Source organism: Stegastes partitus, unplaced genomic scaffold (assembly GCF_000690725.1).
Source record: "Stegastes partitus isolate 25-593 unplaced genomic scaffold, Stegastes_partitus-1.0.2 Scaffold203, whole genome shotgun sequence".
Classification (NCBI taxonomy): domain Eukaryota; kingdom Metazoa; phylum Chordata; class Actinopteri; family Pomacentridae; genus Stegastes; species Stegastes partitus.
In genome coordinates this window covers 546,079-573,556 of record NW_007577934.1, presented here as the reverse complement: position 1 = coordinate 573,556, position 27,478 = coordinate 546,079, and the positions used below count along the sequence as shown (strand labels likewise).

The 27,478-nt window shown below is 42.2% G+C and overlaps 1 protein-coding gene across 2 annotated transcripts in view; it reads left to right on the top strand.

Annotated features, from left to right (window-relative positions):
• The window catches only part of tbc1d22a (TBC1 domain family, member 22a), a 165,964-nt gene that overhangs the window by 10,009 nt on the left and 128,477 nt on the right, over positions 1-27,478 (top strand). For both annotated transcript variants that reach the window (XM_008280627.1, XM_008280628.1), the window contains exons 5-6: positions 2,001-2,183; positions 22,998-23,068. In XM_008280627.1, the coding sequence (XP_008278849.1) occupies positions 2,001-2,183; positions 22,998-23,068 (254 nt within the window). The remainder of the gene's footprint in view (positions 1-2,000; positions 2,184-22,997; positions 23,069-27,478) is intronic.

Genomic DNA, 27,478 nt, shown 5'->3' with positions numbered 1-27,478 from the left:
TAAAAAAAAAAAAAAAAAAAAAACTGAAAGGGATATTAAAATCGGCAGCATTCCAGCTTTCTTAATTGCTCTGGAGTGTTTGTGCGACTCGGCATGCAGGAGATGTTTTCGTGGTTTTTCTGCTCTGGCACTGAGAACACGCTGGCAGCGCCGTCGACGGGGATTTTTATGAACTTTCGCTCGGTGTTGGGCGTGACAGAAGGTGCGTTCCTCTCTACATCGAAGGCCCGATCTCGCCAGCTAACTTGTCTGTGCGACGTCTTTGTTTTGTGTTGTGACTTTTTAAAATGTATTTTTCAGCACATATGGGGGAACATGTGGCCCCTGAATTGATGTTTGTGTCGTTGGGATAGAGCCTTCACTGTTGAAACAGAAATATCGCAACAACAGCTGCTTTCTTGCAGGCTCATTGCAAAACAGGCCACTAACGGTAACTTAACATTTATTATCACTTAGATAGACAAGGATTCGTAAAACCGTACGATAATGCTGTTCCAGAATAAGTTTTTGCACCAAACTTTCTCATTTAGGTGCCAAATAGAACACTTTTTTTTGTCATTTCCCATACACGCTGATTATTGCTATACATGTTATGTAATTGATTGTAGTGATTGCAGTTTAGTGTAGCAGCATTACAAGTGCAGATAAATGAAACCGGTTTGGTTAGTCAAAGCTCGCTCTTCTTTCTTCTGGTGAATTTCTGTTTCATTTCTGACTGCTCACTGCTTCCGTTTGCCGCTGACTGGTGCTGAAACTCTGCAGGGAGGTGGGCTGATCTGCCAACCATGCACATGTGATGGCACGGGGAAAAGATTCTTATGCTCTGAAAAAAACAAAACAAAAACGCTGTTACTCGCCGTGCTGTGGCTGTTTGGCTCTTTGCAGCAAATGCATAAGTTGGCCGTTTTATCACATCTCAGTGTTTCCCACTGGTTGAGCATGTGGTTGGCATAGATTCATGCAGTTCAGAGGGGGAGAGCGTAATCTAGATTGTTTTCTATGGCCACAGTTTACAGATGACCCCTGAACGCCTCACATACATGTTATGAGAAGATGCTGCCATTTACAGATGTTCCCGAAACGCCTCACACGCATCAGTCGACGCTAGGAGGCTGCAGTGCACAGAGAAGCCTCTAGATAGACACATAGGTTCATAGGATGCCTTATTGATGCCCTGTGGGAAGTTGCAGTGTTGCAGCAGTGATTTACATATCACAAAACACGCAACGTACAGAGAGGTAGGCAAGAAACACGCTATTTTCAAAGTGCTTGCACGTATGCATAAAAACCGGTGTATTGGATCAAAAAATAGAATAGAATTAAAAAAGAATATTTAGATTTACAAGCCTGCTGAGCATAGAGAAGCCTCTAGATAGATAGAAAGATGGGTAGATAGAATGCTTTATTGGATCCCTGAGGAAACCCGGCAGTGTTGCAGCAGGAATTTGCATTTCACAATATGTATATAGTGTGCATTGAGCTGACATGAGGTAGGTAAGAAAAAACACTGCTTTAAAAATATATACACATGTGCATTAAAGCTGCTGTACTGGATGAAAATAAGATTTAAAACAGTGTAAGAATATCACAGTTCTAATACAGGCTCCACTCAGTTGCTGCAGCTTTTTTTATACAGGCGTGTGGCCAACAATGTGTGAGCATGAAAAGAGCGAAATAAAGTGATCCACTGCCAGGTTTACCTCCGTTGAGTAAATTTATCTACCTAGAGACACACACGGACAGACCCGCTAAATGTCAGACGCACCAGTGCGACCCATGAAAATGTTTAGTCGCACTTGACAGATTTTCGGTTGCATGTGCGACCAAAACGGTCGCACTCCGGAGCCCTGACCTTACTACGGCTCGGATTTAAGCGCGGCGGAGATTCAACGTGTCCACAGAATGCGGCGCTGCATCATCTGAAATCGCTCCATTTGTTGCGCGGCTTTGTTTTTGTAACCCCCCCCTCGCTCTCTCTCATCTCTTTTCCTTCCTACCAGATGCAGCAGGTGAGCGCGCAGCCCTCCACAGACAGCGGTCGCTTCCCCACCGGCAGCCCGTCATCCCCCTCGTGGCTCGCATGGCTGACCAGAACACATCTGGCACCCCGGCCATGACCGAGAGGGAGGCGTCCCGTCTGGATAAGTTCAAACAGCTGCTGGCGGGGCCCAACACAGATCTGGGTAAGAGCTGCTCATCCAACAGTCTCTACTTATGTGTCACTGCAGTGTTCGCTCTTACCAAGTTCTCCAGTTCCACTATTGGTCCGTCTCGCTCGAAAGTTTTTGCCCAGCTTTGCCTTTTTTTTTTTTTTTGTTCCCAGACCTCTTCCACTTTTCGGTTTCCTTGCACTCTTTTGCTTCTCGCTCTCAGTCTGCCAGCTGTGCTGCGCTTTTAACGATGCTGTGAGGGGGAAAGTCATCCAGCCATCTGGACATGCAGATTACAAGGGGAAAAAATACCACCAACAACAAAAGCAAATGACAGGCCTTTGTTCTGAGCAAACGACAGGCCTTTATTGTTTATCCAACCCCAGAGACTTTGTTTGCTCCCACTGCTACCCCCAGTGACCATGAAGTCCTTACAGACCTACCTCTTTACAGTCGACTTTGTGTCCTTTACAGCTAACTTTTGGCAACTTGCGCACACCAATTTGTTGCATTAATATCTCTGTTTCAAGTGGATCAGCAGCATCAAAGTGGTCATCAGACCGTCTGCATGCCGGATGTTGAGATCTAGCCAGCGACTATTCTATAATTTACAGTATGCTATGTGTGGAAATGCTGATGATCTCAGATTTAGATCAGCAGCAGCAGCAGCAGCCTTGAAAACTGCAGTTTTTAGAGCTATCTGGCGAGAGAGGAGAGCTTTATGAAATCAAATAAATACCACCATTTCACAGAAGCATCCGCAGTTACATTCAAGCGCCGGGTGAGCAGAGGTCGAGCCTTTGTACGAAACACAAAAAAACTGAACAGTCGATTGTTGCATGAAAGCGTTTTACGTAAATGTACAGTGGCTATATCAAAATAACACGTATAATTATGCAAATACGACGACATGTATGTATTTTAGATGCAGATTGCAGATAAATTCTAAGCACGTTTTCTTTTTGAGTAACAGTTATCTCAGCTGACAACATGGTTTCATTTCCATATAATCCAATTATAGCGATTTGAGATGTTGTGAAGACTTGACGACAAAGAAAAAAAAAAGCAGCTGGTTTGTTCGTTTGACCTTAAAGCTCATAAGCGGACTCATAAAAATACATTAGTTGTGCGGAATATCGGAGGAGGAGGACGCACAGCTCGACTAAAATCACTCTTAAAAGCACTTTTCCTTTCAGGCCTGTGTTAAGATTGAGGACGTACACTTGGTGTCCTTGGGTAGTTTTTTTTTTTTTTTGTGTGTATTTCTGCTCCCGCTGTGTGCATGTGTTTGTTAGGTATGTCTCATAGGCGGGGAGCATGAAGTGAGACTGGGAGAGTGAATCAAAAAAAAAAAAGTGCAGCGCTTAGCAAGACAATGGCTGATGTGCCTGTTGGAATACACTAAATATGCTAAATGCAAAAAGACTGTGTCAGAGATATTTCAGCGCATAAATGACTCAGTTTAAATACTGTAGCTGCAGCTGTGGACTTAATTTACCACAACTGAAGTAGCTACAAGGCGGGCTATTATTAGACGCACGCCTTTTATTGCGATTTTTTTCCTCTTTTCTGAGTACATTTAATCAAATTTCAGTCAGAATCTCCTCAGTTTTTCTGATCTGCTCTCGTTGCTGGGGATAATTCGCGGTTGCTGCCGCGAATACAAAGTCGACGCTCGCTCCATCTGTTTGACATTAAAAACCTGCCACAGTTTCAGAGGACGTACTGTCTGCCACGCGATGCTTTTATTGTGAAACATATGAATTATGGTCCATCTGATACTTGATTTCTGAGGCTGATTAACAGGATGACTGAAAATTTGATTTGCATACAAATCAGGATACTTACAACTCCGAATTGATCCGCACATAACAAATGGATTGTTGTTGTAACGAAACTAATCACTTGTTGACGGAACCAAGGAGGCAGACGGGCCACAGCTGACCACGCAGACAATTTACAGACACTAATATCTTTTAGTTCATCTTCGTTTGGGTGTGTTCTGGATTTATGGGTGTAATAATTACCTTCCCTGGATGGCTTTCCTAATGAAATATTTACAGTGCAGCCTGACCAGCGCTGGGTTTTAAGGTTGGTATTTGACAGTTTTAGAAGCTTGATAGCAACTTATCAGCCAGGTGACACCTCAAATATACAGACGGGTGACGTAATTAAAGTAAAAACCAGGTCCCTGAATAACAATGATCAATAGGGCATGAGTGATCACTGAATAGCTCAATGAGTAAAACGATGTGAATCATATTTTGTGGCCTTTACAGTCACCAGATTGCAAACTAGGCCCCATTTTCACTGTAATATGAAGTCATGGACCTCTATGGAAACAGACAATATGTCAACGAAAGTTTACAAAATTTAAGATTAAAATAAAAAAAAAAATAAATAAAAATGAGGCAACACATGCAACAGGTGTTACCAACACTGGAAAAATTAATATGACCCTACATGTTTAACTACATATTTGCTTATTTGTTCCTATACTTGTCTCCTGTTTGCTCTGTGTAAACACTGCCTGCAGTTCAGACCAGTTGAGAGGAAGAGTCCCTTTTTTTTTTTGTTATGTGACTACTGACAGCAGCTGAGTCACTAATGGCTTCATGGCTGCACAAAAGAGTGTAGAATTGTTTTCTTTATTTCTTTTCTGGCGCAAACATTTAGATTTTTTTTTAGGTTTTATATGAGATATGTATAATGAAATGATTCTGTAAAAAAAATCACTATTTGAAGCTTAGACTTGGATGATTTTCCGAATGGAACTGCACATAACAGATGAATACTTTAATGATAGTTGTTTTTAAAGTTTCTGTCTCTGATTTGAAGGGAAAAAAAAGAAAGATAAAGATAATATGTCTGTCAAACTTGCCGGCAGGGAGCAAAGGGTTAATTTGTCGCTGTCTTGTACGCTCATGTTTTCCGCTGACATGCACGCCTTAACTCATACACCTGCAGTAAATATCAGCTAATATCTCTGCTCAGCTAATTTATTGTTCAGGCTCTAATTTGCAGACAGAGTTGAAATTCAATTAAATTATGTACATTACACTGTAGATCAGATATTCCTCAGCGCGTGTGATTTTATTAATTACTAACCGTAAACACATATCGACCGGTTTGCGTCCACAAAAACTTATGCCGTCGACAGACGATTCATTTGCAGTCTGAGTAACCGTGTGTGTTTTGTATCCTTCGGACAACTTTGCCACTGCTGTTACTTTCCACGTGTGGATCACTTTAAGGTAAACACAGTGGCAGCGTTGGCCGAGATCCAGAAATGTAAATGCTGGATTTCATTAGGTTGGAATGGCCTTCGTCAGCACACTGCTTCACCTCTCCAAAACTTTTTGAGCACAACAAACTGGCTCGCAAGTCATCAGCGTTCGTCAACAGCGGACGCAGCCGGCTCGGGCAAAGTGTATCTTGTACATCAGCAGAGTGTCTTGAGATGTCAGCCCCCATTAGGGCCTGCCAGGCATCACATGCCGACTGTCTAAATTTAGTTTAGTCTCTGCGCCATGATTAGATAGCCCAGAACGGGCGAGCCACGCTGCCGGCTGCTGGCAGCATGAAAGATGAACTTCATTCACGGGACATAATTAAGTGAAGGATCGGAGGAGGGGGTTGCTAAGAGGTGGTAGGGGAGGAGAGAAGGATGGGGCAGATAAGATAAGATAAGATGAAACTTTAATGATCCCCGTGGGGAAATTGGGTCATTGCAGCACTAAAGAACAGGATATAGACGAGATTGCAAAAAAAATACAGAGTCACTTTAGATGCTGGTTTGTTTTTATAATTGTTTTGGGAGAATTTCACCGCCTACCGTTTGCTGCTTTTTTAAAAGCAAGCTGACCAGACAGATTCCGCTCCTTGTCCTTTTTCAGGCGAGGTAATCATTCCTGCTTGCTGCCTGTGACACATTTACAAATTCACACACACACACACACCAGCAGACACTGTCAGTGGGGATGACGCCCCCTTGTGTAAAGGGAAATTCGACCGGCTGTCCTTGAGCTCAAAGGACGGGGGCCGACATGATCCATTGGCTGGTTCCTCACTTGAATGGTGTAATTAATTGCAGAGGCAGCCATGTTTTTGGGCCAAGCCCCACGACATGTCAGACCTGCCATTAGCTCGACTCCGCGTGTGCGTCGGTCAGCGTGGGATTAAGTGTGGCTCTGCACAGCTCGGCATCTTGGGCCTCTTGATTTGAGCGTAATGTGATAATTTGCAGCCTTGTGCCTCGAGTGACTAAGTGGGAAACTTTGTCTATTAGTGCATAGATTTCAAAGGGATACGTGGTAAAAAAAAAAGACAGGCGTTCTCAGACACCCGTCTCACCTGTCACCATATCACCCTCCATGTCTTTATCATGTTAAATTCGCTCCGCTCGCCTCCACGTCCATCCTTCACACTCACAACTTCAACATCTCTGTTAATTTTTCTCCCTTTAACTCTCCCTCCATTGAGCCTTGCGACAGGTTGTGACAGGAGTCTGTTTAGCATGTAAGGTCGTGTAGAAGGTGATGACCTGTGCGCGCGCCAGAGTCGGGTGATTGATGTCAGGTTGATCTCGGCTAATTATTCCTGATGTCCTGAGGCGAGTGTGTCTGTTGAGCGAACCTGAACACAGCACCCACTGTACGCACAGTGAGGAGGAAGCTATTTCAGCAGGGAAACTGAGGGGAAATAGGAAAAAAAAAGATCTGACTATTATAACCACACACGTTTGCAGTTTCACTTCTTGTTATTGCTGCTGCATTATGGTAAAGACTAGAAGAATGCGCAGGAATATTTAGCTGATTCCTAAACTTTCTTGTCCTTTAAAGCTGGGGGATGAAAACAAAATCACACCTAGATGGACTAAATTTGAACAAATCATCGTCGCTGAGGTTTTGGCTGAGCTGTGCAGTGTTTTTAATTCGCGTAACGAGGAATGCAAGCACTTATCTTCATAATAGGTTGAGCAGCTAATTAGCTGTATGGTTTTAAAATGTGTGCTAAAGCTGAAAAATGCCCATTTAGTTCTCAGAACTCAAAGCTCTAACCCCAAAGGTGTTCATTGTATTATCAGTGAAACATTTGAAAACTAGAAAATATTCACCATTCGGTACCTGCAAACGGTGATTTGTTTTTCTTTTAAATTGAATGAATCCTTGTTGTCTATCCTTATGCATAAAGAAAGTTTGTCTGAGTTTCTATTCGGTGGACAACTCAGACATTTAAAAGACACTTTACCAATGATAAAACTGCTATTAACGAATGTCAAGATAATTGTAGTGGGTTTATGGATAACAAACTGCGTCACTTTCCACCTTGCTGGACATAAACGCAATAAAAGAGAATAATAATAATAATAATTAGCTTAATTGTCTTGTATTTCTGGTGCCGACTAGCAATTAAACTGTGCTTCTTATTATATATAAGCAGTCTTGCTCATAACTATTTGTGACCTTACACAACACACTGTTGTAAATAAAATGATTTAATCCTAAAATTCCACTGCAGGAACTTTAATTGGAGACCGAGAACCCTTTTTTAGAACTCAGGAACTACATACACCCCGAGAAATCGGAGCCGTTTCTGCTCACTTTCAAGCCTCTGGGCAATTTAAGTGTCGCTAGTTTAGGTCAGTTTGTGTTTTATATCATCACTATGATTGACACAGAAGATGCTTTTTGATCTTATTTGCGCGGCCAGAGTGTAGGAATCCGATTGGACCTGCTAGAATCAGGATAAGCCAAAAACCTATTTGAGCTGTGACACTTCCAATTGTTTATACCGAGTGTAAGCAACTTGAAAAATGCTTTAACGTGTTTTCTGGAGTTTATCGTTTTCAGCTGTCACTAGTTGTTGCTCTGTTTTTTTTCTCTCTCCCGGCGACTTTGTACACCGCTGCACACTGTCTGTAAACCGCCTGCTTTACGACCGACTATAAGTCACAATGTCATATTTTTCCGACTTTATGCATATCTTTTTCTTTTTAATAGATTTTAAGACCAAGAGCTGGCATCTGACATCAAGCAGTTATTGCTCGATGGCAGAAATACTGCTGTTGCTATGGCAATGGTTCTATCTCCTCTTCTCTTTCCTGGCAATTTATCCTCACTCTCTTTTTCTCCCCCCCCTCAACCTTCCTTTTCATCAGTTCCTTTCCTTGTTTGAGTCTCCTCTTCTTCTTCTTTTTTTTTTTTTTTTCCCTCTCCTCTTTTCCCCGACTTTCTGTTCACTCTCTATGCGGTCATTATAAGAGGCAGAGTCCGCTTCACACATGTACTCCCACACATGTTTGCAAACGCATGCCAGACATCAACGGGCCATCGACACCATAAATCACACGCGACACAAAGAAAGCCGACAATAAGAAAACTGAATTTGCGACAAAGAGCTGCCCACATTCGCAGAGAAGCGCTCTTCCTTTCATTTCTTCTGCTGCCTGTCGGTGTGTCTCTACCTTCTGTTGGGGGTGCTGCAGCTCTTTGTTACTCCTACAGCACCAACAGCGCTCTTCTGCCCAACTGCCATTTACCCTCATTGCACCAGCTAAGGTTCGGAGGCCTGCTACTTTTTTGCTTTTTGCTTTTTTTTTTTTTTTTTTGCTCGCTCCGCACTCTGCAGTGCCACAATCTGCAATCCTGTTACACAGCAGTCACCATATGATAGGCTTACCATCAGCGCTGTTTGCAAAGTTAATAGACGCCATCAAAGTGTGAAGCGGCGATGTAATTCAATTTAACTCGGCCCTAATGCCTCGCCTAAAAGCGCTGTCCATGTGTGACAATTTCAGAGGTGTGCGTCATGGGCTTGGAAAGTGTAAAAGACTGTCTGAGCGGGTAAACCGATAGAATAAAAAGGGCTCTCCGTGTGAATTTTCTGCGAAAACAAAAAGGCTCTATTTGACGAATTCAACAAAATGCACTGTAGGTTTTCTGTGCAAGTGTTCTATTCTTAGAAAGCGGGAGCTGTGAGAAATCTTGAAGTCGCAGCAGTTTTTTTTTGTTTTTCTTTTTTTTTGCCAGTTTGAAATTGTACCCTGTGTGTTGGTAGCCATGCTAACAGTCAGTGATTGTTCATGTATGTGTGCGCGCTGCCTCCCAGCGTGTCCCCAGGCGTAACACCTGACTTAATAAGGTTGGCCAAACCACCAGCTGTCTCCTGTGTCAGTATCCTCCCAGACTGTCTGGCTTAGTTTATTCATATGTTACACCATGTGGTCTTCCATGTGAATTTTTCATCCCGTTTTTTTATTTTTTTTTATTCTTTTTTAAGAAGCATGACTGAATAGGCCTGGGCCTTTATAGTTCACACCTGGCGGCCGCTTTGGAAGTGCTGCTGCTTTCCGTGCAGGAGAAGACAATTTGCGTCCACAGATTTAATTTAATCGCACGATATATTATCTAAATGCTGATTTATTAGCTTACAATTTAACAAAGAAAAAAAACCCTCTTTACAAACAGATTAACGTCTTCTGTTTATTAACTATTTCATGTCTACCTGCAACATAAATAGCATAATAAATGTATGCGTCGTTGATAATACAGCCCTTAAGGCTAAGCATGCAGTTAATAAATGTCAATAATTTTCTTTTTACACCGCCGCTGATTTATCTAGCAGTCAGGGAAATTGGCTATGACCTTAAATAGGCTGTGATAATATCAAGCTCATTTAAAGACCAGCTGTATAAAATGGTGTACAATAACCTTCAGGCTTAATTTCATGTTTTAACATATTAAAGTCACTCTGCAGTTAGATAACCTTTTATTATTGCAAAAAACTGTGCGTTTTATGTTTTTTTTTTAAAAAATCGCTTAGCCGATATTATATCGGAAAATAGAACAGAAATGAGTTCCCTGGTTTCAGAAGTGATTTTAAACCTGCTTATTTTATGTGAATTTAGTGAAAAAGTGTCCTATTTTCAGATGTGGGAATCAAGGTTTGGCTTCAAATATTGCTTAAAAGAACATTTAATTACCCAAGTGGCAAATTTAGTAATAGTTCCAGCTCCATTGTGCTCTACTCAGATAAGCCAGAAGGTTAAAACCATTGACAGGTGAAGTGTCTTTCATTGGGTATGTCATTACAAGAGATTGTGTTGCTGGGAAACATTGGGTCCCGGCATTCATGGGGATGTTACCTTGACTTGCACCATCCACCTAAACACCAAGCACACCCTTCAGGAGCAATGCAAGCCACCACAGAAACTGCTTAGACACCGATCGAGGAACACAATAAAAAGTCTGTTAACTCCCCAAAACCCTTCGTCATTGAGCGGCTTGTACTGGATCCAGGAAGGCCTTACACCGTAAACCACAGAATCCACTGCCTACATTTTGGTACCAGACGCGACTATGCACAGACAGAGATCTTGCGTCCACGCCTCCAGAGGTCAGAGCTGTTTCGACGACACAAAGGGCAATTTTTTTGCAATCAAATCTTTACCTGCGGTTCGACTTGGCTTTCGTCTGCAATTTGCCGCAATACACAGTTTCAGACTCTGATTGCTTGGGTCTGCACTGGTTTCATTTTGCCTCATAACGAGTTGTTTTTTAAAGCAAAGGAAATGTGGCTCCCCTCAGGTCAGTATTATCATTACCTGGAATAGTCACATAACTCAAATTTAAAATATCTGCTTATTTCCTCATGAAACTTGCTGTGAAAAAAAGAAAAAAAAGTCAGCGGGTCAGATATTTTGGAAACTGTTTCATCTAAATCAGTTAAAGGCGTAGCGAGCTTCAGGGAATTCACCGTACAAGTCCTTGTTATTTCATACAAAAGCACACACACACACACACACACGTTGTCACACCTGTACACTCATCTACGCTCGGTGTCCTCTCCCAGCCATCTGGGCCATCCATCAGGCCTCCTGAGCAGGTATAATCCAGGGAGGGAGTATCTTTTTACAAGAGTCCCATTAGTTTACGAGCCGTCTGCTCCCTGGCGCTATCACTTTGTCCTTTAGATGAGTTAGACCATTCAGGACTCTCTCACAGCATTCAAGGTTTATAGGAGGGGAGCTTAACTTTTTAATACACTGCATGATAAAGGTGTCTGTCCTGATTGTATTGTTTTTCTGACCTCAGTGGCAAAATAGCTTCGGATGACGCTGGAACAAAAGGCCTCAACAAGGCATGGCATTCACCTGCTTCTTGAAGACTGCAGTGTTGTCCTAGACAGGTGGTTTAGTTTACACCTTTATCACTTTCCCTGTCCTGACTTTTCTTGTTGCCAGTTCACATGTTGCAGCTTTATATTATGAGTTTCCTGAAACTTTTCTAAAACTCTCTATCATGGAATAATCGAGACAAAACAAAACAATCATGCAGTTTAGTTCTTTTGTAAATGTATTATAGGTTTCTTTAAAATATGACAACATCTGCTGGATCAAAGTTATAGACACACTAGTGTTTGGTGAAATGCCCTTTTGGCCACTTTTACCTGAACTTGGTGCTTTTGGTAGCCATCCACAAGCTTCTGGTTGTGTCTTTGACCAGTCTTCTTACAGAAATAACTATAAAATGACTCCAAGTGACTTTCCTAACTTGTTCAAGTCATTGGTTTGCTTATTCAGATCTTTCCTGAAATCCCTAGACTTTCTTGTTTCTTGTTTATTAGGATCCCCATTAGCACCAGCATAAGCATCGGCTATTCTTCCTGGGGTCCACACACATACACACAATCTCATTTATACACACAACAACAACAAACAAAACAAAACATAACAACTCGTCTCGTTAACTTTACAAAAAAAAAAAAAAAAAAAAAAACTTTCAGATCTAATGAGTATTTAAATCATGTCAGAGGAGTCACCAGCTGTAGTCAATTGTAAGAACAAATGAGAAGTTAAGAAGCCACGAAGCAAATTTGACTAACACAACTTTTTACAACACCAAAACAGATACCTTAAGTTGCTGTATGTATATTTTTGACCCATCAGATGTTTGTACTTTTTCCAAAAGATCTGTAATAAGTCTGTGAAAGAACCATCCATCCATCCATCCATCCATCCATCCATCCATCCATTATCTACACACCGCTTAATCCTCACTAGGGTCATGGGGGGCTGGAGTCTATCCCAGCTGACTTAGGGCGAAGGCAGGTTCACCTGGACAGGTCACCACACTTGGAGACAGACAACCAAGCACACTCACATTCACACCTACGGACAATTTAGAATCACCTCCCTCGGCCATTTTCGCCTCAACTAAACCATTCACGGACTTCTGGTTGTATCTTTGACCTCTCCACTTGATAGAATCGGCTATATGAAATGGCTCCAAGTGGCTTTTCTGACCCGTTTAAGTCATTGATTTGCTTGTTCAGGTCTTTGCTGAGCTCCTTCGACTTTCGCCCTGTAGTGTTTATGGCTGAGTCTATCGAGTGTATCAAATGGGTCCTATTTGAACTGGTTCGGAGGAGTCAGCAGCTGTAGTCAATTGTAATCACTCACGGGGCGTTAAGAGGCCATGCCGCCAAGATAATTAGAATAACACAGCCTTCTATGTCACTAAAACTCATACTTTAAGTTTCTGAGTGGATGTTTTTGATCATTTTTACAAAAGACCTAGAAGTTAAAAAAACAGAATGTGTGATTGTTGTTTTTTTTCCCATCATAGAATATTAAAAGTTATTGGAATCACTGTAAACTCAAAACTGCCATGATGTGCCTGGTCTTTACAGGTGTATGTAAGCTAGTGTTCACACCTGTATAGCTCTGCTTCAGCTTGAGGTTGCCTCACACGTCCGCAGTACAGTAACTAATAGATAAAAATTACTATTTGTAGCACGACCGGCGGTTCAGATGATGCCAGCAGTGTTGACTTTGGATTTGCCGAGGAAGCCGGGGCAGGTGTGTGTGTGTGTGTGGTATTCACGTGCGTAAACGTGTGTGTTTGCCGCGAACCTTGTGGTGTTTTGCCCCAGTGGTCGCGCTCCGTCTGAATGATGCCTGAATAGTGCATGGCTCCGGCCCGCCAACCGTCTTTCCTCCCGCTCCCATCAGCTCCCTGCTCAGCCAGCACTGACTGACAGCACTTCTTCCCTTCTCTCGCTGCCTTCTACTCCTCTTACTGGCCTTCACAGAACCGTGCACACAGGCAGGCAGACTGACTGACAGGCAGGTAGACAGGCGGACATGGAAAAGGTGCAGGTACACACTCCTGACGTACAATCGCACATAGACGCACACACTTCCTCATAGTTACTCCATTTGATTTTTTTTATTTTTTTTTCCTTCCCCTTATTGCGGCTGGTTTATAATAAGATCCCTACACTTCCAGTTGAGCTCCTTTGTTTCGGTCCACTCAGGAAGCGTTCAGCCTGTCATGAATACAAGCGTGATTCTAGTGGTGGCGCTTGACTGTATACTTTGCCTTTTGTGTATAATCAAGATTACAACCTTAATTAGGTTCTTAATGGATACTTAGCCGCAGTCTTCACATCCTCTCACATTTGGAATCCTTTTCATCAGCTAAAAAATGAGATGGATTCCTCAGGTTTGCTATTAAACAGTAGATTGGTTGCCTGAATTTGCCTGAAATTTTAGTTTGGTGTAGAACAGAGATTATTTCGGAGATGAAGTTAAAAAACAAACATATCAACCTCTGTTTGAATGACAGTATCTGGTGGGTTATTAAAGATACAGGCCCAAGCTTTTCACTGTTATCTCTCATCATATTACTCATTCTGAATCTACAATATCAGACAAGTAGATCAAATAATCTTGGACTTTGTGTAAATTGAAGCTGTCATGTAAAGTCCCAATTTTGACCCAACATTAGCAAAAAAATGTATAATGCAGAAGTGAAGTAGTGATTTTTTGTCAACCTTATGTCGTTGCATGTCGCAATAATACATAAGAAAACATCTAGAATACTTTTAAATGTTAAATACTTGATCACAAAAATGAAAAAACGTGTGACAAGTTGCACCATAAAATCAAAAACACTGCTAGATAGCCTCATCCAAGGAGAGCAGAGTTACTCCACGGTTCTCCAGATGTAACTAAACTCAACATTCAAGCTTTAATAGTTTCTGAGATTTTGTCGTTCAAACGTGGCCTCAAATTTCAATGTGTGAAAAAAAATCTGCTGAACGTGGATGGATGGGCATGTTTTTAAAAACAAATATCTTGGAAAGTACGTGATGCATCAATCTAGAATTTCACAAATACCATTTAAAATATCCACATTTTATGAGAAAGGAAAAAGTTTCAAACAAGTCAGAGGTGGATCAGCAGAAGGTCCTTGGTGATTTGAGATGGAATGACCCATTTAATTATGGACTCACCTCTTTTGTCAAGGCGGGATTTTTAACCTGTGATTGTCCATGAGGGTCTAATTAAAAATTGGTGTTTACAAAAGGAAGTAATGAACTGAAATACTTGACAGACAACAATATGTGACTGCTTTGGAAATGCTCTAAGTCAGACAAATGGAGTTTGCATACTAAAATGTTGTGCCAAGTCCAACAAGTCCTCCAAATTAAAAGCGAGAATATCTATTTATACCTTCTTGAACAACACATAGATGTTTTCTGTGGTCTCTATCAGTAGGGCGGCATCGTTGTCCATTTAAAATCACTGTTGAAAAGTAAATCCATTTTATGTTAGAACTACATGGTTTGGTTAAGTTTAAAAAGAAACGGTTGTATTAAAATGACTCCTTTCTTTGTTGTTCCTGGTTGCTTTTACTTTGAAATTTGAAATGGCTTTTGGTCTCATGTGGACGCTTTATAACGCTCTCCCCCAACTTCCAATGATACCACTTTATCGTAAACATGTTGTTGTGTCCTGCTCTAAATACTGACATTTTTCATAAGACGATCTGGACTTCTTAGTCAAATGTCAGCGTGATTTGAAACGAAAACCTGAAGGCTCCCCAGATCGGCTCCTGCCTTTGAAAACGCGTCATGTAGCTAAATGTTAAAGAAGTGGTCCTGTGACCCACATGTAAGTGCTTCAAATCCCCACGTAGGCTGAGAGAATCTGGGCCAGAGAGGTGAGTAAGACACATTCTCTCCTCCTTCAGCGAGTACAGTTGAGGTGGCCTTTCTAGCGAGGCGCCCCACCCCATCTGCTTCTGCGGAGTTGCTGTCGGCAAAGGTACACAAGCGGGAAACTCTTGCGTTGTGTTCGTTTTGACGTGACCTCTACCGCCCCCCTGATAACTCCTCTCAGGGCGCTGTTATGCAACACTTGTGGTTATGTCAGCTGGTTAAATAAGTTTTTTTTGTACAAACATGACTAGTTATTTTTTCGCCCTCTGAATGTTTCGAGAGTCATTGAGCGCTCCGCTCCCTTTGAGGGTCCCACATCGGAGCAGCTGTTGTGGGTGTTCAACATAAGGTACACGGTGTCCTAATCACCCCCTGTGGTCCCCAGCTTAACTCCAGCCAAGACAAAGTGCACCCGTGTAAGTTCATGCATAATGGAATACGGTGGCCCCAGACAAAAGACCGGCAGCAGTTGCCCTTGAGCTGCACGTCGCTGATGTTACAGGTGTTCTTTCATGCCAGGAAGGAATTTCACTTCCTCCAGGGTTGAGTCCGTCTCTCCAGAGGTCCGCCAGCATGATAAACACCCGCAATACTGATCACGCTAATCACAAAGAATATATATAATAATGTGATGCTTTATTGGTCCCCACGGGGAGTTTCACTTGCCCCTGCTTGCACTTCTCTATGTATGCTTTGAAATAATTGCCTGTGGGGTGAATTGACTGTAAATTGAGTTTTTGCATTAATGAGTTTCCTCGGTACAGACCTGTGTAAAGAAATGTCCTCACGGTTTCAAGTAGGAGATTTATGCAATTATTTTTTTTTTTTAAAGAGTCGATACCACCTGGTATCGAGAGAAGTGACAAATTTGTCAGCTTAAAAATGGCTCGTTTGCATTGTTAACTTTGTTCACCGAAACCGACGCTGACAGCTAGTCCCTTGTCACCTCCGGGACAGTTGCAGAAACTTTTTTTTTTTTTTTTGCGCCCACATTGTGACAAGTGCCCGCTGAGCAAAAACAACAGATTAATTTTCAAAATGTCACGAAATGCCTTTAATTTATTCCAGTGGAGCTGGGGCTCGGCTGTCTCATTCATAATGCACAAGAGATGCCCTAGAGAGTCAGATATGTTTTCTGAGAGATGAGCTAGCCTCACACTAATGAAACGACATCTGCAATTTAGCCCGCGCGTCAACTATGCTCGTGTCGCCCTCTCCGTCTCTGCCCACTGTGGGGAAATGGAGTTTTATTCCTCAGAAATGATTTCTCAGGAATTAGAGATGAGTACGGCTATACAGTAAGCGTTTAGGAAATAGGGGGGGGTATAGATGTATTTCCTCGGAGAGCGTATTTGCATGAGAATAATGCATCACCTCAGAGTCTATTTCACAGATGGATTATGGATTATATATTTGGCTATGCAGATCTCCTCTCAAAGAAGCCTTTTAGCCCAGGACTAATTAAAATGTGCGAAACTGGACGAATCTGACGAGCGATTCGTCCTCGTTGAACCGTCTTTTCGCCAGCGTGGTGCATCGGTACTCCGGCAGTCAAGCTGTGGGTTTATAAGTCATCTGAAATCGTGTCGGGGTTGCTGCGATTTGGATTCTGCAGCGGTCCGGCTCTCTGCTGTTTGGAAGACAGCGATTTCTGAGGAGCCGAGGCTGCGTCTGCGCTTTTCTCCATATGATGTATGGGTCTTCCAGGCACATCTGCTTGTTCTGTCGGCCACATGGTGCAAGTAAATATTTGCCCCTTGCCCTTTCCACACACTTGTATATATCCACACACACACACACGCGCATGCAGGCTTCTCCCACAAGCTGTTCCTGCAGAATGTTTGACCAGAAGATTTGATGGAAACCACTGCAGCATCAGGATGTAAAGACCATTAGCCAACTTATGCCTCCCGCCCCTTCACCCCTCCTCCTCTCTTTACCCCCCTCCTACTGCGAGATTAATGCCAGGTAGGAGAAATATAACATAGTTTAATTAAGCCCGAGCCACCAAGATTCATGGACTCATTTCTTTGTCTGACAGTGCAAATGAAGGTTCAAAAGGTGGAAGGCAAGGGGAGAGACACCCTTGACTAGCTGTTAGGAGCATAATGAATGTGGAGGTCCTGGTAGGATAACAGATTCACCCTTAAAGACTGGGACTATGCTGCAGATGGTTTCTACATTACTCCTCTGCCGTTATCCCGTTGCTGCACGTCGCTGCAGGCAGCCCGTCGGTGAGTTCAAACACGTGAACGGACACCGACGCAGATGCAGGAGGGCGAAGATTCAAAGATGTATAATTAATCCGATATTATTTGAAAAAAAGAAGCTGTTCAAATGGGAAATATGCAAGTCGTTTGCCTCGAAGGAGTGGCAATCAATGACCACAGCTGTATATAGCCTCATGAAACACACAAGGACGGCGGCAGTGTTTCCAGTGCAGAGACAGGAACACAACGCAAACCGACGTTCCCTCTTACGGCGTCAGGATTGTACTGTGTTGTCATCCATCCATAAATTCGGCATTGCACTGGGCCAGAAAGAGTCGCTCAAGAAACTCTCAGATCAACGCCATTTTTTGTTGTTATTGCCATTTACTCTGTCGTGTTGGTGCAGATTGCAAAATGGAAAAAGGAAGAGAAAAGTAAGGAGAAGAGACAAGCCAGAAAAAAAACAGCAACTTTAGAATAATTTCATGCTGAAAAAAAGGAAACTTTGTGCAGTGTGTTGTAAAACAAAACTAGCTTTGTACAGTATTATAGCATCACTGCAGAGAGCATCCAGTCCACTCGTTAGCATGTAGTGTAATACAAATGTGAGTTAAAGTGAATGCTAGTAAGTGCAAATCCACAAGTGACACACAAACAGGTGAACTGGTGAACTGAAGCTGTGCTAGCCGTTTTGTTACTGACTAAAGCTGATTTCACAACCAGCAATAATACAAATACAAGGCAGATTTGTCTGATACGCCGCTAACTTGATACGCTAGCTTTGGAAGTACCACTAACCTGAGGTATTTCGTCACAGGTGTCGTGTCATTTTTTTGTATTCCTGCTGGATGCCGACACTCAAAGTCAGAGAGGAGGACATTCTGGCATCCTGTCATTGTGCCTGTCAAACTTTCCTCCTTTATCTCTTCTAACTTTGCTCTGAAATCTTTTTTGAATTCCATATAGGACTTAGGTATAGGAGCATACAATTTATGTAGTAAAATTGTATTTTTTTCCCCTGAAAAGGCAGCCAATTATTTGTTCGTTTTTAAAGATCTGTCTTATTTTTTGGGCCTTAAACCCTCTGTACCCCAAACTGCAGATTTTAGAGACATGCTGTCTTAACAAAAACAACCAAAATTGCACCATTTACCGCAGTCAGAAGCTGTAAAAACAGAATTTAGATTTTCAACTTCCTGGTGGTTTTTGAGGACATGTGCCAAAAATATACAGTTCCCTCAAACCACATTTTGCAAAAACAGCAAAACATTCTACACTTCTTGACCAACAGTCACATGACAACCATTTGACTGAACTGGAAGCTTGTCTGTACACTGAGCATATAGGAAACAAGCATAAAACTAATAAAAATGGAAGTAAAATATCTATAATAAGTGGAACCACCATTTTTTTTTGACAAGTACTGGAAACAACTGTTTGAAAAACAAGTGGATTCCAGATTTTTTGCAATTTTTATAAAGTTAATATGAAGTAAAATGGTGTAAAGATTCTGATTTTTATATTGCAGAGGGCTAATAAAGGGTATTTCTTGTCCAATTACTCGATTAACCAGTGAAACATGACTAAAATAATCGATAGCTGCAGTTCTACACTGAACACAACGCTACCAAGCTCAAGATAGACAGTTTTATAAAGTGCTGCAAATTAATGCGGTACCCGAGAAATGATCTTTTTTAGTATTATTATTGTTGCTCCATGCTTCCTTCTTTCTTGTCAGAACCTGGTAGCGGCGCGACCCATAACGGAACCACGAGCGCTGGAAGTTTAGTTCGAAATTCTGGTGTCTTATGCTAATGTGGCCTCGAGCTGCTAGCCTCATGCAGAGATGAGAGGGCTATGAAGCTCACTTGTTTCCCATCCCAAGATTTAAAAAAAAAAAAAAAGAAATTGTTGAAAATCATAGTCTTCAGCCCCAACCGACACTGACTCGTGTGACATCTCTTGTGGCAATTTATCAGGCTTTTGCTCGGATCCCCCTGGAGCAACACAAGGCTTTGTAAAACTTTTTTTTGTTTTTTTTCCCCCACACATGCGCTTCCTTAAATCTGTAAGCAGACTTTGATGTGCGAAAAAGAGTGAAATTCCTGTTTCAGTGCATCTTAAGAAAACTGTTAAATTGAATATGATTATGTGCATTTCATACATATTGCCTGGTAGCATTGTATACACACACTCCCAGATGTTGCCCTGCACTTGTTGTATCCCCGAGGAGCAGAAAAGAAAAAAGAGCAAAGAGACAAACAGAAAAAAAACCTGCAGCACTTTTTGCTTTGGAACTTTTATGGTCGGTGTCATGGCAGAGTTTCTTTTAAATCTATGTTTTTACATGCGACTTGCTGCTGCACAGGTAGCCTTGGGGTAATCGAAACCTTCCCACACTGCGGGGCCCTGACTGTCTCTGAACCCACAGAGCCGTGCTGTGCACTAGATCACTGTATTGAATTTCTATATAATTAAAGTCACCGGGGACAAGGTAAGGGAGAAATTTTAAGTGGGAGATGTGCAGGAACTATAGTAAATAAATAGCTACTCCCATCAGCTGAACAAGCTCTAATGCGTTTCACTCAATTTAGCCAATGGACTTAGCCCATTGCTGTTTAGCTGATTGCTATTTCCTATTCTGCGATCTGTCACTGGCTCTCCGTTGCATTTGCCTTGAAGAACAGGCAAGGCAGAGTCATTTGGCAGCACTAATCAATACTGTTCACTCTGTGCGAAGGGCTTATCAATTTCCAGCCAGTGCCTTGAATAAGAGTGGAGGAGGAATTTGGCTTATTCATTAGGTACATTTGTTTCTTTCTCTTTTTTTTTTCTCTCTTCTCCTTTGCTCAGAAAAGTATGTTAAGGCCGTGCCATTTCATTTGCACGGAAATCAATTTCCTCTCTTTTCCCTTCACTCTTGGAATGCAGGTAAAACAGTGGCAGCGCAATTACAAGTGAAGAGATTTCCATTGCGTTTTTATGTTTGTCTCCGTTTGGCTGTGGCAACTCGTCTTATTGAATGCTAATGGGGCGGGTTTGTAGACTCGCAGGGCCCGGGCCGAGGGAGACTTATCTGTGAATAATGGATGAGTTAATGTTAGCGAGAACTCATCCAGGAACCCTCCCGCTCTTAAGAAATACTGCTGAAAAACGCATAATCGTATATCTTCAATATCCTAAACTGCCTGATCCGGGTAGACAAGGTCATTCAGCGATTTCACTTCCCTCTCGGCGCAGTTATGTGGGTGAGGAATACAGTGCTGAGTAAAAGTTTAAATCGCTAAAAGTAAAGCCAGACTGCTTTCAAAAAAAAAAAAATATTGCCAGGGAGAGCTTTATGTTAGTCATACAGTTCAGTAAACTGGAAAAACTTAAATCAATATTTGGTGTGATATTTTGCCTTTTAAACAGCATCTATTCTCCTACATACACACAGTTTCTCAAGCTACTTGGTTATCCTTTTTCTTTGGTGGGGGGGAGAAATTGGCTTCTGCGGATTCATTTTGTCTCATTTGCTTCTGTTTCTTGGTGTAATTCCTGACTCAGTGATGTTGAGCTCAGGGCTCTGAGGGGGCCACACCATCTGCTGCAGGACTTTTTCCTCTTCTAGTCTTGACTCCATATGCTCGTTGTTGTTGCCGTGCCGCACAGTGAATGCGCAGCCGATCAGATGCCTCCCTGATAGCGTGCGATTGATCACAGTCGAGACATCAAAAGTGCCGAAAAACCTTTGCACAGAGTTGCATTCTGGTGCGCTGCTGTGAGGAAAACATGCCGTGGACTGAACAGGAAGTGTCATGTCTCTTTGGTTCAGGGAAAATCAGATCCTGCACCTTTTATTGTAGCTTGGTTGTGTTCAATCCGCTGAAAACAGGATGAAATAGAAGACCCAGGTTGCTAAATAACACAGAACACAATCCCTTTATTTCCGTTGATCCTCGCTCTCACCCGTCCTCATTGTGTGTCGGACAGAGAAGAGCTGGCTAGCACTTAGCATTCAGACATATTTTCTTGGTTTCATGGACCCAAAGGGGACTACTCTCCGCCAATTTGAAAGTTCAATTTGCACCTCTCCATCAGATTTATTTTACATTATAGCCTGCAGGCTCTCCGCGGCCGGCCTGGGGAAAATGTAAGTTAATAATCCACTTCCAGCCCGTCAGATATTTTCGGCGAGAGAAAAGACAGACGGGATGGGAGGTTTGGACAGTGAGGATGTGGTTGGTTAGCTGGCTGCTTGATTGACTGATTGACCACAGCACCACGCTGGGCCGAGCTGTAGGCTGGTAAATGCACATTAATCATGAGGGAAGGTGGGGACATTTTTTACATTTTAATAAAACATACCTCATGGTTAACCACGCCTCATGATCAGTAGTGTCCAGAACAGTCGAGGAAATAGAACCTGACTGGAGCTCGGGCTAACGCCAGTATTAATATTGGAGATCAAAGGGAGAATTTCGCTTCAACACAATAAAACAGTCTGGGGCTTTTCAAATACTGATAATAAAAGAAAAATATTCAAGACATCTCTAAGAAAAATACTCATTTTGTGTCCAGGAAAACTTCCAAATTAAAATATCGGTAAATTTTAGCCATCGATTTATTTTTGTTGACGCGGAACAAGCCTCGTCTTCCTGATCAATATTTGAGAGTTTAAATTATTAAATAGCAGTGTATTAGCTTTGATTTGTTTTTCAATATAAATGGATTTTTTTAGATGTTTTGCAGTTAAAAGAATTCAGCACATCACACAGTAGCAAGTTGTGAAGAAGGCTTGCTACAAGCTACGTGCATAAACCTGGAAAAAACTTTGAAGAGGTGAGAATTGGTGCTATTTTAAATGTCACATATGGTGAGAATCCGATTTAATTGTGTTTTGTATGCTTTATAAACCTGGAGGTGTAAAATACAAGCTGGGAGATAATTAAGACGCATCTTTTGTTTGTGAATTTATCCAGTTTCTGCTTGCAAAGTAGGTAAATAATAGTCGTCAACTTCACTGCCTGCTTCTTCCGAGGTGAGCGATTCCAAAGGAGCAGCTGCTTCGGCTAAAATATCTCAGCAGAGCACAATGGCTGTTCTGCTATTGACTGCAAGAGTGAACACAAGAGTCCTTATGCACTCCCAGCATCTGAGGAGCTCAAGACATCATGGACTACCTTCATTTTTGGCAGCAATGTCCTCACAGCAGTGGTTAAATCTTAGTGTAGTGCATGTTCCGGGCTAATGTGGCTAACGTTACCATTAGCTTTTGCCCACAGGTCAGAACTTAGTTGAAATTTCTAGCAGAGGAACAGTCAGAAATGATGGAAACCAATAAACAACCTGCAACCGAAACTGGCGTTTGAGTCTGTTTGCTTCTCTCCTGCTCACATATACTGCAATTTAACATTAATTCCCATTAAAAGCTGTTCAAGTTTTCAATTTTTCCGCTTCTGTTGTCAGACAAAAGTATAACATCGTGACTAACATGGAGCCCATTAAAACCCCCATGTTGAAAGGATCCTCTTGTTTATTGCCTAAAACCTTTGCATGGTGCTAAATGTGCCAATCAGAACAATCGTTGTGTTTAAAGGCTCAGTGCTGAATCTAAAACTCTTGTGTTTTTGTTGATGTTTTGCAGAAGAGCTACGGAAACTTAGCTGGTCCGGAATCCCACGACAGGTCCGACCGATAGCGTGGAAGCTCCTCTCAGTAAGTTTCACACACATGCTGCATTTACATACTGTACATTCGAACACTGCTGTGACACACTGGAACACACACTAATTTGTGTAAAACATAAAAATACTCAGAGAAACACTTGCACACAAACACAATCCGAGACAAAAAACCTATGTAACCTCACACGTAAACAGAAGGGAAACACAGATTAATCAAATATACACACACACACTCACACACACACACACACACACACACACACACACACACACACACACACACACAAATGCAACCTCACAAATAATAAACACATTACAGATGGTCTCAGGCACACACGAGCACACACAAAGTGGCTGTCATGTTCTTGGCTGTCCCAAACACCCCCCACCCACCACCCTGTGTTTTTTTTTTTTTTTGATTTATGAAGACTGGTACCAGTCCTGCTTTTTTTTTTAAAACTTCAATAGGGAAAATTAATTGCGAGGCACAAATAATTTATTCATGAGACGCACGGTGTGTTTACTCATTAAGCCATTGTTGTTGTGTACGGCTTCTAGTCTGCAGAGAGAAGACTGGCTTTTTGAACGCCATGACTTTCCCATTAATTACCGCACAATAGCTAATGTGCCGCAGAAAAAGATGCCATTAAAGGTGTGTGTGTGTGTGTGTTTTTGTGTGCCTGTTTGGTGGTGGGAGGTTACCGACTGAGCGCTTTAACCATTAACTGCTGCTTTGTTTGATACTCCGCTGAAGTGAAGGCTCATAACACCGTATGAAGTCTCAAAGCTCCCGGCTGCAGTGGAGGCAGTCGAACACAAGGGAGGGGAGGAGGGGGCACCTGAGCACTTCCGCCGACTGTTTTGTGTACTCGCGTATCCGTGTGTGCGTCTGGGTGGTAGCTAATGTACCAGAGATAACACCCCATTAATGGTTTGTTCAATTGTACATCTTTGTCTTTGTGCGTGTGGGTAGCCACCGTGTGCACACGTATCTATACGGCGCGTCCATATGTAAAGTTAACACTGCAGTGCACTTGAGGCTCGCGAAGCACAGCTGCCCCGTGGTCTGCATAAACGATGGTTGGACCGCCTCTGCCTCCCTGGGGAGAAACAGATGGAGCTAGCCGAGGTAGGGGGGGGGCAGAGAAGCAAGGAGTAACACAATAAACAGTAATGAAAGCTGAATATAAATAGCAAAAGAGAACAAACGCGGAAGAGATTACCCGTTACTGTTGCTGGATACTGTTAAAACCGATCCCTCCTCCGTATGTTCTTCTGCCACTCTTACACTGCGTTTAGCCTGGAGGGAATAGTTTGACAGCTGTAACAGACAAGTGTAATTACATTTTGACAAATCGGAACAATTAAAGGTATGCCAAATTAGCTGGCTCTATGCAGTGCAACAGTGCATAAAGAAGGAAAACTTGTCAAGTTAAACACAGTTTGCGCCTTTCTGTCTGTACTTCCCAAAGCAGACTCTGCTCGTGTTTATCTGCGATGAGTATCTGAGATAATGACACACTCCAGAGTGCATCTAAAAATATCTGCATTATGTCTGCGGTGTCCTGATTGGCTGAGTGCTTTTTTTTTTTTTTTAATGCAAATTGCAGCAATCCATGTACTTCGATTGTCGGCTCAGCGTTGGAGGAGCCTCGGCAGCTGAGCACGTTCGCGAGCGGCCAAAATCGGCGTCCAAGATCTCGGCTCCGGCTCCGGCTCGCGAGGCTTTTCCATAGATTTCTCGATCTCGGAAGCCTTGTGCGGCGGCGTGAATTATCCCCGGGTTAAATCTGAGGTTCGGATTAAAGCGAAAAGTGGGACCAGTGTCGAAAGCACTCACATCGTCTGAAGTGTCATAACACTTGACTGCCTCTTCTGTCTTGCCCGTGGTGTGATCCAGTAGGAAATAGATAGGGAGGGATCAGGCTCGAGAAAAAAAATCCATCCTCCGTGTGGCGTGCACGCACACAGACACACGCTCAGACTCGCAGCCCACGCCGTTATTCCATAAACTTGGCAGAGGCACCTAATAAAACTTCACTCCAGTGGCGTCCCTTGTGCCCTTCTCCTGCTCACCAGCGTGCACCAACTTATTTGATTTTTTTTTTTTCCTTCTCTTTCCTCCCCTTCCCCTCCAGCAGGCATGCTTGAGCCGCACTCTTCTTTACTTGACAAAGACGAGAAACAAGTTTTCCCACTGCGGTCATAGCTTCGGTAATGCTCCCCCAACGGCTTGCATTTAACCGCCGCATCACAGAAATCGTCCATAACTGTCTCCGCTGTTATTAGCCGGCGTGGAAATGAAAAAGCAGACAAACAAAATTTTGAAAGCGAGAGAGCAATTTGTAGCCTCCCTCTGCCTTTTTTTTTTTTTTTTGCAAGAGGCTCCACAGGTTGCCCGCGGCCTCCGAAACACATCCGGTTAAACTTCCTATTATTTCAGAAATAATACCGTCTTATTTCATTTGTTTAAAGAGCACTTGGTGTCCAAGCCTGAAGGAGAAAAGGGAAGAAATTAAATGGCTTTTCTGCTTTGTGAAAGAATGTCAGCCCGTGGCAATATGTACATTTGCTAATGGAGTGCGGCTGTTAAATGTGAAGTGGCGGGAGAGGAGAAAACTAACTGGCTGTGGAAATATTGATAAGGCTAAAGGGTTATATGAGATATATCAGCGAGCGGCGGCGGCGGGGGGACAGATTTAGAGATTATTATGTTAAACTGTTACCGTGCAACAGTACACATCATTACATCGCCTGAAAGACGAGAACAATGCGTTGTTTTTTTATTTTTTATGATCAACCTCCCTCAGTATGCACAACCCTAATGGCACGTCGCATATTTCCAGAACATTTTGTCCCTTTTTTTTCCCAGTTTGTACCAGCTCATAAGAAGTGCAGATCCACTCTGGGTATTAACTATTAGGACCCGAGCAAATTGCTTTTTGTAAATAGATTCAGGACCAGAAAATGAAAGATGTTGCCTTTTGTGTATGCAGATCTGTGGGGAAATAGGCTCCTTGCATTCGGCCTACTCGATGTATTAAAGGTGCGTCATCTCTTTAGTGAGGCTGAGTGAAAAGCAGCGCTGTTTACTGCGTTAGAATCCATTCCTCCTGTGGATTATATCACAGGTTTATTGACAAAGTTAGGAAAGGCTGTCATTTAGTCAGTGTGTGAACTACACTTTGGCTTTCAGGGGCTCACTTTTTGTGGTCAGAAATAAAACAGCATTTTTAAGGCACCTTATTTAGATTTTATGGCTCATTATTCCTGTTAATAAGTTAGATTTTTATAAATTAATATTGTTCCTATTAGTATGAGTAATAATTTGAAAGCAGATGAAAAGCTGCCTCCTGCTTTTGGGAGCTCGGTTTGTTCTTTGGTTTTGTTTCATGGCATTTAGAGCTGCTGCCATTAGTCGGCAGAATCGATGACGTCGAAATTGCGTTGATGTGAGTATTTTTAAATATGTAAGTGCTGTGAATATGTTGGGTTTTTTTCCTTTTAGTGTCAGTACCTGCTGCATCAGTTCACCACAAATAGACTCTTCAAATAACGGACTCATGTGCAATCAATCGTTTAATCTGTGTGCGATTCTTTAAGTGCTGTTATTTATCTTATCTTTTATGTAAATATAATAAGATAAGATAAGATTTGCCTTTATTTATGTCACAGTGGAGAAATTCACATTGTTGTCAGCAGTACACAGAGATACACACATACCAGACAGAAAAATGTACATATAAGAAACACAAGTATAAAAATACAGATGTAACAAGACAAAAGTGTAAACATAGAACAGAGGATATATAGAAAATACATATATATGTATAAGATATGTCGTGGAATCGTGCAAATAACCAGTGAAATTTAAATAAATATGTCTAAATATGAGTATTGCTCTTTTTTTGGTATATTAACTAGGGGATATTGGGGATATTGCATGTTGTGGGTCTACTGGGGCTGGTTGTAGAGTCTCACAGCAGAGGGGAGAAAGGACTTGCGATACCATCTTATTGCATGAAGAAGCCTGGCACTGATGGGACTTTCCAGGGCTTTTACAGTCGCATGTCAAGGGTGGGAGGCATTGTCCATGATTGATGACAGCTTTAATGCCACTGGTTGTTATTTTTTATTTTTTATTTTTTTGTAGTAAATCCAATTTTCTTGCTAAAGCTATTTTTTATTATACCTCTAAGGACTTTAGATTCAAATTGTATATTCATTGCTTACTAGCTCTGTTGCTGTCTTGTTGTTTTACGAACCCTTCATGAGTACTGTGAGTTTCATGTAACCAAATTCCTCGTGTGCTCAAGCTCAATTGGCAAGGAAACGTTTTCTGATTCTGATTCTGATCAGGACTCCTGTTGTTCTTGGCTCCAGTCATTGGTTACCTGCAGTCATCGCAACTATTTTAAAAGATTTTAGTGGCAGCAAAGTC